This window comes from Crinia signifera, chromosome 4 (assembly GCF_055691185.1).
Source record: "Crinia signifera chromosome 4, ASM5569118v1, whole genome shotgun sequence".
Lineage (NCBI taxonomy): Eukaryota > Metazoa > Chordata > Amphibia > Anura > Myobatrachidae > Crinia > Crinia signifera.
Genome location: NC_139220.1, coordinates 9195653 through 9208110, shown reverse-complemented (window position 1 = coordinate 9208110; position 12458 = coordinate 9195653). Strand labels below are relative to the sequence as shown.

The 12458-nt window shown below is 48.4% G+C and overlaps 2 protein-coding genes across 11 annotated transcripts in view; one reads left to right on the top strand and one right to left on the bottom strand.

The window, feature by feature from the left end:
• Positions 1–6921, top strand: part of IQSEC3 (IQ motif and Sec7 domain ArfGEF 3) — a 58784-nt gene extending 51863 nt beyond the window's left edge. For 2 of the 10 annotated variants that reach the window (XM_083180992.1, XM_083180991.1), the window contains exons 12-14: positions 333–425; positions 2262–2305; positions 3778–6921. In XM_083180992.1, coding sequence (XP_083037118.1) covers positions 333–425; positions 2262–2305; positions 3778–4161 — 521 coding nt within the window. In that variant the 3' untranslated portion in view covers positions 4162–6921. Of the gene's footprint in view, positions 1–332; positions 426–2242; positions 2306–3777 lie in introns of all 10 variants that reach the window. The other 8 variants (XM_083180994.1, XM_083180993.1, XM_083180997.1 and 5 more) reach the window with 6 other exon arrangements.
• A 3626-nt stretch (positions 6922–10547) lies between these two features.
• On the bottom strand, positions 10548–12451 carry LOC146073647 (sodium- and chloride-dependent GABA transporter 1-like). Its single transcript, XM_083181006.1, has 3 exons — positions 12329–12451; positions 12015–12182; positions 10548–10903 (listed from the first exon to the last, which is right to left on the bottom strand). Exons 1-3 carry the CDS (start codon positions 12395–12397, stop codon positions 10796–10798), a joined length of 345 nt encoding a protein of 114 aa, XP_083037132.1. The 5' UTR covers positions 12398–12451; the 3' UTR covers positions 10548–10795.
• Positions 12452–12458: the final 7 nt, after the last annotated feature.

Genomic DNA, 12458 nt, shown 5'->3' with positions numbered 1-12458 from the left:
GAACAGATCCAGCAGTGCCGCCGTGGTGCAAAATCACCCAATAAACTGTAGCTGTAGTGCAGGCATGGCCAAACTAGAGCCCTCCAGCTGTTGTGAAACTACAAGTCCCATCATGCCTTGCCACAGTTTTGCTATTAGGGAATGCTAAAACTATGGCAAGGCATGCTGGGATGTGTAGTTTCACAACAGCAGGAGGGCTGCAGTTTGGCCATGCCGGCTGTAGGGTAAATAGAAATAGTTCTTACAACATACATTGTTATGTAGTGAACACACTGTTGTATAATACATATAGTTCCCAATACGCTGATGGTAACGCGTTTCGCTCTTCGCAGGGGAGTTGGAGAAGCAGCATGGCGTGAAGAACGTCCCGGTGAAGACGAACGGGTCTCAGGTGGACGCTCAGTCCAAGCTGGAGTCCCCCATCGGTGAGTGGCACATTTCTCCAGTGTCACAGCCTCGATCCTCATGATCCCTGAGTGTCCCCGATCCGGTTACTCTCCAGCCTGCGTGGATCCCCGTCTGTCCTGACCCCTGCCCGTGTCTGTCTGCCTGTCCCTCACCTTATTTCTCTGTCTCACACTCCACCTCTCCTCTCTCACCTTTCCCTGATCACCCCTCCGCTCCCTGACCTCCTATCCCGTATATTCTACCTCGTAGTTATAGACGGCATCCAGGATGGTATTGGTCATCACTTTATAATACACAAGTGACGCTGGAATATAGATAAGCGCCTGAAGATATAAAATAAATGCGCGTATGTGTATGAATGTATGGGGGAAATTTAGTAAACCGTCCGAATATGGCCGATCCCTGTATGAATGAGTACGACGGGGATCGGCTATATACGACCCGAAAATACGAATGGAGAATATGACAAATTTACAAAGCTGTTGTATTCTCCTCATTCCTATTTTAAAAAAACAGTCTGGGTTCCCACCCCCATGGTTGTAACCAGCGCCTGGTTCATTGAACTGGTCCTGGTTTTAGAAATTCAGTGCTGGGACCCCCCCCCCCCCCCCCCCTCAAAAATAACCCCAGCCTGGGCTGACTGATCTATGCCGGCTTCAGTCAAATGTGAATGAAAAAGTTGTTCTATTTGACATTTGTATTTACTGGTGAATTTGTATTTGTATTCACCAGTACAAATGATATTACATTTGTCGATACCATTAAAATGAATGGGGATATTTACGGACGTATTCTATTGATGGCGAATTCCTTCATATTTTTTAGAAATTCTGAAAATTACGAACATAAAAAAATACGATTACGTATATATTTCAACTTTAGTAAATGTTGTGTGAAATGCGTAGTACGACCATTTGTACCCATTCGATCTCAGTAATTGTTCCCCCATGCCTTTGTGCCCTGCAGTACAGATTAGGAGCACTTGTGTATTATGAGGTGTATCAGACTGAATCCCGTAGATTACATGTATATTACACTTCCACATTCTGCAGCCTCGTCTCCGTGGCCTGTAATATCCGTGAACTTTACGCCAGGATCCGTCTATGCCTGTTTCCGTATTACGATATGGATCCTTGATAAAGGCTTGTACACCAAGAACGGGCAACACACTGCATAGGCCACAAGCAAGACAATCGTATGACCTGGGGGCCTGATTCAGACCTCATAGCTGCTGCGCGAATTTGCCGAGCCCTGTGATCAGGTAGCCGGTTACCATCCCCCAAACGCCGGCTTCCTGTCAGTTAAGTTGTGAGGGGATTGCGAATAGATTATCATAGGTTTTTTTGCCGCTGTTTGGCCTCTTGCATTCGTTCAGTAATTGATTACATCGCAAGTTTGTCCAGCAGCGATCAAGCCTGAATCAGCCCCCGGACCCGAGCTCCAAGCTTTGGGGGTCGGTAGCTGGGTTAGTGGTCGGTGTAAGAGCGCGGTGCCTGTCCCTGCTGTACACGTGTCAGCCTCCATGAGGTAATATAAGGAGAGGACATATTTGTATCCCCACCCGTCTCTCCCTGTAGATTATCTCTGTCTCCCGGTCATTACTGAACTGTCTGCTATCGCTTCTGTCAGCTTCTTTCTATTCTATCATTCTTTTACATTCCTTTCTTTTTTATGTCCCCCATTCTCACCCTTTTCCTTTTTCTCTCCGTTTTCTTCTTACTCCACCTCCGTCCATTCTCTCTGGTACTTTATCTCTCTCCCTCTCCATCTCTCTCTCTCTCTCCATCTCTCTGTACCTCTCTTTCTCTCTTTCTTTCTCTCTCCTGCACCTAAGTTCACCTCATATTTTGAAGGTAAGCGCGAGTCGCCAGCGAAGGACACCGACAGCGTGGTGGAGGTGAGTAGGGATAGGCCGTGACGATGACCAATCACAATGCTCCATCCCGCGCTGCTCACCCATCCCTCAGCTCAGTGCAAACCGCTTCCATGCTAATTGTCTGTTATTTTCCCCATAGATTCACAATGACACAGTCACCCCATCACCCCCCACACAATGTACCAATCTCCCATAGTGACGACGTTTCCACACGGCGGACGATGCCAGGCTACGTTTCACTAGGAGGTTGTGCTGTGCCCAGCGGCGTAGCTACGTTTTGGGCGCCCCCCCCGCCGTTAGGGGGGGCGCCCCCCACCGCCCATTCAAACCCCCCCAATCCCCTGCAGCCTTACCTTTCGCGCTGGTCCCGGCGGCTCCGTTCTTCTGCTGAGGACCACCACAAAATGGCCGCCCCCATACAGCAGACAGTTTCAGAGAACTGTGTGCTATATGGGGGCGGCCATTTTGCGGTGGTCCTCAGCAGAAGAACGGAGCCGCCGGGACCAGCGAAATAGGTAAGCCTGCGGGGGATTGGGGGGAGGTGTAACTATAGCACCGCAGCTCCCGGCGCCCCCATATGCACAGCGCCCCCCCCCCCCCCCCCGCGGTGGCGTTGGCTGCGGTGCTATAGTTACGCCAGTGGCTGTGCTTCAGTGCCTCAGTGAGGTCACAGACTCCTAGAAAACACAATGGCTTCCTCCGCTCTGTGCAGATGACGTGGTAGACTTAGGCCCTTATTCTAGTTCACTCGCAAATGGCAAAGGCAAATTCCTTCTCAAATCGACAAAACCATGCTGCACTGCAGGTGGGGCAGATGTAACAGGTGCAGAGAGAGTTAGATTTGGGTGAGCTATTTTGTTTCTGTGCAGGGTAAATACTGGCTGCTTTATTTTTACACTGCTATATAGATCTCACTTTGAAGTAAAACCCCCACCCAAATCTTATTCTCTCTGCACATGTTACATCTACCCCGTCTGCAGTGCAGCATGGTTTTGTCCATTTGAGAAGGGATTTGCCTTTGCGAGTGAACCAGAATAAGGGCCATAGACCGTTATTATCATTTATTGTATCTTGTTACAGTCACTGCCCTATATATATATATACAGTTACATTATGGTCGGAATCATATGATTCATATTTAATTATAATAATGCAAAAAACCAACTTAGTTGGCTTCCTGTATTTCAGATGATCAAAGACCACCATTAATATGTCTTGGGGTCTTATATCCCTTGATATAATTGCAGCATATGACATAATAGTCTTATATTCTCTATACTGGGTGTGAATGTGACAGAAGATGGTCTTTAATCCATATATTGATAATGGACATTGATACAGTACAACCCCCCATAGTTACCTTTCCCCCACCCCGGAGTCCGGGTGGTCCCCAGTTGTGTCGTAGTTGCTGGGGGGGTGCAGGGTTAGCCAGGATCGGCATGTGGGCGATAGTCTTGTAACATGTAATGCTTCTTTGGCTGTTTCTAAACTAGGTGTCAATTCACAACAGGCTTCAGACGTCGCAGCACAGCGCCCCCCAGGGGCCAGAGAGTGGAGCTTCGGGCAGCACGGCTCCTAACGGGCAGCGGGAGGCTCTGCAGGCTGCCTCCTCCGACCGGCTCCTGCAGTGCCAGCAGATTGTCAAGGTGATTGTGCTAGACACACCCGGCCGGGCACTGCCCGCCATCGACCAGACTGTTACCCGCTACTTGTCTGGGTCCTGCACCTCTACTCCTCTGCGCAGCGTGGGAGGAACAGGCCACCAGCCCCCACTACCCCCACCGCCACCTCCTTATAACCACCCCCACCAATACTGCCCTCCGGGGCTACTACTTAGAGAACGCAGGTATTCCAGTGGCTCCCGCAGTCTTGTGTAGGCCCCGGGACTTTCTCCTGCCTTCCTGGACTAATCTGCCTGCACACATAGCACACCTTGCACACTAGAGCCTGCCCACTCACACTCATCCTCGCACACTCACCACCCACGCACATGCTATAAATAAACCATATTTATCAGTTAGTCACCCACTCGCCCTTGCACAGGCTCCTTCCACACCTATCTCACCCTTTTTATGCCTTCAAAGAGTTCAGTTTGTGAATTTTTAGTAGATTTGATCTCTCCAACCAATATTTTTATCGTGGAGAACCTTTGTACGTCAGCACGCCCTGGGCAATCCCCCCACTAGCAGTTCTTTATCTCCCACCCACCCCACCCGGGAACCCAACACCTGGATTTTGCCGAACTGGCCTCTACTTTCCATCCTTGCTGCCGATGGACATAATTGGAGGGAGGGGGTCTGGACATCTACAGAAGACCACCACCCTTCATAGGCTGTTGAGCTATGAAGACGGGACCTCTCTAGACCACTCTACATCTTCGTCCTGGCAGTGGAGCAATGTAACACAACCCTCGGAGGATGCTGGGACATTGAGCAACGCCGGCAAACACATTATTCTGTGGAACTGGTTGCGCTTGTGGCTGGCGTATAACATTCTTCAGTGTGAGTCTGCTCAGATGGGTAATGCTCTGCAGAAGAAATGCCTGTTTTATTATGAAACCATGCTCTGCAGCAGGGTTGCATGTATATCCAGTCTCCGAATGGCCGATTGGATATCCAGGCAAGAGCTGCAAGCATTATCTCCCTAGTTGTGCCCTATGGGAAGGTGAGTTCCCCCCGGACCATGCATATTGCATTGTTCAAGTGTCCAGGCAAATGCAGTTTTATTTGGGGTTTCTGTGACCTTTGTAGGGTAACTGTAGCTGTCAGCGGCAGGCTGCTCTGCAGGACGGTTAGCCAGGTGCCGCACTGCAGAGCTTTGTGGTAACACACAGCGCTGAGCATTGCACGCACTTAGTATACACACAGTGGCAAAGTGTTTAATCCAATGACGCTTCGCAGGGTGGATTGTCTGCAAATTGTCGCTGGCTTTGAAACGGGTGATTTCATGTGTAAAAGGACATTATACTAAGTAGGCCGGGATCATTCCACTGCATTATAATACCATATGGTATAGCCAGTACATACAGGGGCCTATTTATCATTAAATATTTGCAGCATATTTGCTGATTACAGATTCATCTGGCGAATACCCAAGTATGTAAGTGAGAGGGATCAGACATATCTGTTTCTGTACCCGCAATCCCTCAGCAGCCGCAACCCCCATTGGTTCCTGTGGGGGGGGTGGAGGATTTGAGGTTGCCAAATTTACCAGTCTCTGAAATGCTGGGGCGTCCCGGCGCCTGGCTGCTCCAGCTGCTGCCTTCTGTAGACCACGGTTATGCTGCTGCAGCCTATCGGCAACACTGTGCAAATGTGACCATCGATAAATCGGCCTCCTAATCACAGGTGAAACGATTGTTTATATTAAATTAATTGCAACAATCAAATTTCGAGTGGTTTGAAACAAACAGATCTTTGTAATATTCTCTATTTGAGTCTTTATACTGGCCGGTATAGTATAGTATCCTTTTACTCCGTATATATATATATATATATATATATATATATATATATATATATATATATATATATATATATATATATATATTATCAGGGTTGCAGCAGCTCATCACAAGGAGATCTCAGGGGAAACAGTGACCTGTGTTCCGTGCATTGTACCGATTTCACACCGCACCTTGGATCCGGGTAATAAAACGGGTTAAACCAGTGTCGTCCTCTGAATAATGGATGACCCAGGTTTAATGTGAAAGCACCGGACCCGGGTTGGACCGGGGATGGAGATTCCTGGTCTGACCCTGCGTTGCAATCTGAAAGGGTTAATAGTAATGATCCATCCTCTCGCTGTAATCCCAGCGGTTATTGCTACGGAGCCTGATTCTGATTTGTACCTACTGCGAACGCAATTCCAGACGCACCGCTGCGCGCCCAATTATAATGCAACAAGAAGCTGCTCAGATTGTGATATTTGTTTCCTTCTGTCCGATCGCTCTGTGATTGCAGCTGACAACTCTATCGTTATCATTCACGCCGGTCCTAGGCTAGGGTGCAGACGATCCATCTGGATTTGGCATCCACCGCGCATATTATGCAGGACTGGGAACAGGCCCCGCCTCTGGCTGTGATTGGTTGCTTTGAGCAACATCCCCTCATTTTAACACCCCTATACCTTACCACACTTTTTCCCCTCACATTCTTCTTGTGTTATCGAGCCGGGACTATGATAAATGCTGTTAGGATCCAGCGCATGCTGTGTAATCCGCCGGAGCGGCGTTTCAGTGCTCGGTAATCACTGCTTACCACAGGCCCTAAATTTCACTGACCTGTGACCTTCCAGTTGTTGTGGAACTACAAATCCCAGCATTCCGCCAGCTATAGCCGCAATGCAGGCTACCTTGCGCAAATCAGTCTCCAAGTTACCCGTTACGCACAGCTACAGATGGGCCTCGGTCCTGACAACAGTATTTCAATGTTTTACGTTTTAGTACGTCCAAGAACTACCGCGCAGGTTGCTCGGGATACCTGCGATGAAAGTTCTCTGCTTGGGGATTGCACCTTTCCTAGTCAGAACACTGCCTGTCCATACGCATGCATTGTACAATACAAGAGCTTCATAACCACTGCAAATCCAGACTGCAAACTGCGCCAGCAGCGCCGGGAGAGCGGGGGGGGGGGGGGGGGGGGTGGCAGGGCCTGTGTGGTCATGTGACTCGGCACCCAGACACCTGTAATATTTTGTAACTGAGAGTGAATATTTTATCTGTTCTATAGAAATCTAGAAATAACATGAGATGATGTCGCCTCTGTTTATTGAGTCTGTTTCTCTGTGTTGGTGAAATCCACAAAATGGCTGCCCCCGTCGTGTGTAGGCGGTGTGCACAATTCATAGGTGTAGGACAAAAAGCTCATGGATTCCGGACATAACCTGTCAGTTACCTCAGTTCGAACTGACTACAACATCACTGTACTTGTCTGTGGGAATGTATCCAGGACCTGTGCGAGGCTTCTCAGCACCCTAGGAAAAACTTCAACCTACTCCCCCCCCCCCCCCCCCAGATCTCAACACCCTAGGCAGCTGCCTAATGGTAGATCTGGCCCTGGATGTATCCTCCAGTTCATATGTGTCATTTTTGTTCACTAGGAGACTGCAAGACCATGAGCTTAATTGGACAGGTTGACACATAGCGGTATATTTACTCAGATGGGAGTTCTATTGCAGATAAGGTGTTGTCCGTATAAACCAATCAGAATCTATTTATTTATTGAGAACCTTCTAGAAGATGATAGAATCTTATTTGTTGTCTCATAGTAACATTACATCTGCAACTCGCACACTGCGTCTGTAAATGTGCGCACCCCGGATTCTCACAGATCAATTAGAAATGATCAATGCGACTATTATGAATTTTGTCCAAAAAGAGAACCGGCAAAATTGCATGGAAAAGTAGGGAGACCTTGTAGCCCCCATAAAGTGGCAACTTCGTTAGTAGAATCATATAAAAGACTGTTATTGGCATAAGGAAATGACGGTAGATCAGGTAGAAAAAAAGTTAATTTGGAGGGGAATATTTTTTTATGATAAAGTTATTATTTTCTATTAATAAATTTGGGGTGCATAAACGACCGAAAAAGTTGATTTGGGGTACTTTTAAGCCAATTATCCCCACCCCCCCCAAAAAATATGACATGTAATTCTTGGCTCAATTAAGCAAACTGAAAACTTCTAAATGCCTAATTAGTCATTAGGGGGTATCCAGGGGGTCCGAAGCAAGTGTCAACATTTTTGTCTTAATAGATATTTTTCCGACCTTTTCTCCTGCACAGGGGGTGCGGAGAAAACAGGAGCGCAAGATAAAGTACCAGCCAATCAGCTCCTCCTAGCTGCTGTGTGATGGACTGTGTTTGAATAATGACAGTTAGGGCAGTGGCGTAACTAAAACTTTTGCGCCCCCCCGCCGGGACAATTTCACCGCCCCCCCCCCCCCCCGGACAATTTTGCAGCTGCCCCCCCCCCCGTTAAAGGACCCCCCCGGGAGCTGGCAGGGGGGTCCGTGCGGCGCGGAGGTACCTGTATTAAAGGAGAGCCTGGAGGTCCCTGCGCCGCCTAGTATGATGCTGCCGGGGTCCCTGCGCCTGCGGCGCTGAGTATGATGCTGCCGGGGTCCCTGCAGTGAAGTGGAAATAACGCGCTATCTCCAGCGGAGATAGCGCGTTATTTCCACTTCACTGCAGGGACCCCGGCAGCATCATACTCAGCGCCGCAGGCGCAGGGACCTCCAGGCTCTCCCTTAAACAGGTACCTCCGCGCCGCACAGACCCCCCTGCCAGCTCCCGCTGCACCCACATGCAGTGGGGAGCTGGCGGAGATCCACCAGCGCCCGCAGCCCCCCGGCGCCTCCCCGCCACCGCGGGGGCTGCGGCCTAATTGTTACGCCACTGAGTTAGGGGATGATTGGCTGGCACTTTATCTCTCCCCAAGACTTAATATACACTGTAGATGTCACAGATTTCAAACATAAGAAACAGGAATAAGGAACAGTGTGGACAATAGGGGCACAGTGTATGAACTGAGACAGGGAATACATAACACAAAGAACCTAATAAGATATTATCACTAATTGTCAAACGGATACTGGTGCTAAAGGTCATCTCTAGTCCTAATGTGGGAGGCAGGAGCACCACTGGTCCCAGCAAGCCAGGTGAATGGTTGGGATTGGTGAAGCCGAATATCGATGGTTCAGGTGTTGGTCAAATATTTAATTCCAGTAACCGAGTAAGCAGTATACACTGGCAGGATAACGGTGTAGTTGGCAGCACTAGTGGCATTGCCCGGGCTGAGGAAGACGAGGAGACTCCCTCCCAGTGATTACATTGCTGGAAAAGATGTGTCAGATGTATTAGGCCGTATAACAAGATCAACGCAAGGGTGATGAAGAGTGATCAAGGTCCGGGGAACAAACCAGTATGTTGTTACTGTAGAACCAACCCATCCCCCCCGAATGACCTGTAATATCCGCAATCCTGGCCTTGTACACAGACCGACTCCCAAACTAACTACTAAAAGTCCCGTTCTCCTTACATTGTACAGTGTTATCACATCATTATATCCCGTCCCCTAATCCGTTACAGAACTGGCTATGAATTATTTATCAGCCATAAATTTACAGCCTCTCATTAATACATTTTGCATCAATTTATTAATCTGCCACCTGCATTTGCTGCGCACAACGTTCCCCCTAATAACTGCCGCGGCTTATCTGCCTTCCAATGCAGCATTAGTGATGATTCACCACCTTAATGATATGCCATCGGCCCAGTTACACTGACTTCTCCACCGCGCAGAACCCCCGTAATACCGCTAAATGCTCATAACTACGTTTATCTCTGACTGGCAGATTTATGCTCTCAAAAAGATATCTGGGAGATGGGTCATAGAGGATCTGGATTGCTACATTGAGAATGGTCCACACCAAAACCACAGAGGGACTAATGCCTCAGTGCAGAGTAAGGTAGCCTGTGGAACTCTAGCTGCTGTGTGACTACACATCCCAGCATGCCCTGCCACAGTTTTGCTGTTATGGAACGCTAAGAATCTGTTGGGACATGCTTGGATGTGTAGTTCCTCATCTACTGGGGTACGCCAATGCCTCCAGGTCTTATGGTCATAGTTACCTACACTGCAGGGGGCTCCTGTTTCAGTCATAAATCTCCTGTCCTGCACTGCACTGGATCCTTCATATTCTGCCAGTGGTGCCACTAAGGAGTTTCTTTGCAGGGACAGTAGTTTGCTGTAATCACTGTGATTTGCTCTAGCTGCTGAGGAGCCCCTGCTGACGATTCTCATTATTCCCCCTTGTGGGAACCCCTAACAGGAGAGAGAAAGAAATAGCAGAAAATGATTACACAGGGTCTTATGTGCTTTTGTGCACTGACCCATAGCATGCTGCTGTTTTTTTTTTTTTTTTTTTTAGTATCATAGTTTTAGTATTTTTTTTTTTTTGCATTTCTGCCCACCGGATAGGTGGGCAAGTCTCCTGGTACCAAGGACAAGTGGGTGGACTAAAGGGGACCCGATGATCTGATTCACACTGAAATGCATCATCAGAGCCCAGCCTCTGATAGACAGTGCCTGGTTCTTCTGCACCATATAGCGGGGACAGGGCCATGGTGATCATACCATCCTGCCCCCCCCCCCCCTCCTGAACTGCCCATCTACCAGCTGGTCACACCACCATTAGCCAACTATGTTGTCTCCTCCCGGAGGCAGGGGCAGCAGTATAGGCAAGAAGCAGAAACAACACCTGTAACGTGTGTATTTTTAATTATTACTTTTATGAATGGTTACAGTAGATATTTGTAGTTATTTTGTAAATGATTGTGACGCCATAAGGCACTCAGACAGTTTATGTCCTACTTACACTGCTTTATGTTACTAAGTGCAGTTTTCCCTGCCCAGATCTGCAAGCTACCAGGAAATGATGTCAGAGGGGGAGGGGGAAGGTGGCCATATGTAAGGTAAGCGGTAGAGAAAGTTCTCCAGACATGCAGGGGGTTACACGTCTGGGGTCTCCCGTGTTGTCCCATCCAGGCTGAGTCTGGGGCGCAGTCCGTTCTTCTGCATTATTCGCTCCATCTGCGGCTGTGTCATGTCACGGAGGCGCTGGGGAACAAAGAGACGACCCAATATGGCGTCAGTACTTTCTAATCGATTAGAGCAAAGCCTGTTCCCTCTCTGCTATTGGATGGTTTGTTTTATCCATATCACAAGATGGAAGTATATAAGTCTGCGGTGTCTGATGGGAGGTCCTGTCAATGGGGGAATTCTTTGCGCTAATTAGGCTCCTGAATTATGTACCAATTAGTGCGAAACCAATTTCATTTTATGGGGCATGATTGTGTAAATGAGGTGTTAAGGTGGAGAAGGTGCATTTACATGGATTTTCCCTGCTTTACTGGACATTGGGCAATCTTAATCTTCCCATAGAACATTTTAAATTATCTGCAATCTCTGAGATCTAAGGTAACTGGAGCCTAGAGACCAGTAACATCACTGCGAGTGCAGCCTATCCAGTCACTAGGAGCCAGTGACATCACTGAGAGTGCGGCCTATCCAGTCACTAGGAGCCAGTGACATCACTGAGAGTGCAGCCTAATCAGTCACTAAGAACCAGTGACATCACTGTGAGTGCAGCCTATCCAGTCACTAGGAGCCAGTGACATCACTGAGAGTGCTACTTATCCAGTCACTAGGAAACAGTGACATCACTGAGAGTGCAGCCTATCCAGTCACTAGGAGCCAGTGACATCACTGAGAGTCCTACTTATCCAGTCACTAGGAAACAGTGACATCACTGAGAGTGCAGCCTATCCAGTCACTAGGAACCAGTGACATCACTGAGAGTGGGACCTATCCAGTCACTAGGAGCCAGTGACATCACTGAGAGCACATCCTATCCAGTCACTAAGAGCAAGTGACATCACTGAGAGTGCAGCCTATCCAATCACTAGTTTCCAGTGACATTACTGAGAGCGCATCCTATGCATTCACTAAGAGCCAGTGACATCACTGAGAGTGCAGCCTATCCAGTCACTAGGAACCAGTGACATCACTGAGAGTGCAGCCTATCCAGTCACTAGGAACCAGGGACATCACTGAGAGTGCAGCCTATACAATCACTAGGAGCCAGTGACATCACTGAGAGTGCAGCCTATCCAGTCACTAGTTACCAGTGACATCACTGAGAGTGGGACCATCACAGTAACATGCATACCTGGCTGACGCTGCCCGTGGAGGTGAGGAACAGGTACAACATGTAACCAGGAATCAGCACCATAGACGACAGAGCCATGAGCCATCCAATGCCTTGCCCCCATGCGGGATACACATACCGTCCTAACGTGAGCGGCGTCATCTCTACTACGCTGAATATAAAGACACCCTGTGGGGTTACAGGAGAACAGGTTACATTGCAGTTGTCCCCCCAATAAATTGGCATATTGTGACCAATAACATATATGACTTATTAAATAAAGTATTATATTAGGACCCAGATGTCCTGGGTCCTAATATCACATTGTTCCTCACCAAGCAGACAAAGGGGGTAAAATAGGCCCAGCAGAGTTTCCACCAGGAGCAGGGCTGGTACCCTATCATCTCTTCAATGTCCTGATAGAATCTGTCCACACCTGCGAGATGGGGGAATGGGAAAAAGAGA

Bases quoted from the DNA above. Each gene is read 5' to 3' on its own strand.
- LOC146073647 (XM_083181006.1), bottom strand. From the start codon at position 12,397: ATGATAGGGTACCAGCCCTGCTCCTGGTGGAAACTCTGCTGGGCCTAT. The intron at 12,183-12,328 runs GTGAGGAACAAT...GTAACCCCACAG, and splicing joins TTACCCCCTTTGTCTGCTTG to GGTGTCTTTATATTCAGCGT. The intron at 10,904-12,014 runs GTATGCATGTTA...TTTGTTCCCCAG, and splicing joins CCACGGGCAGCGTCAGCCAG to CGCCTCCGTGACATGACACA.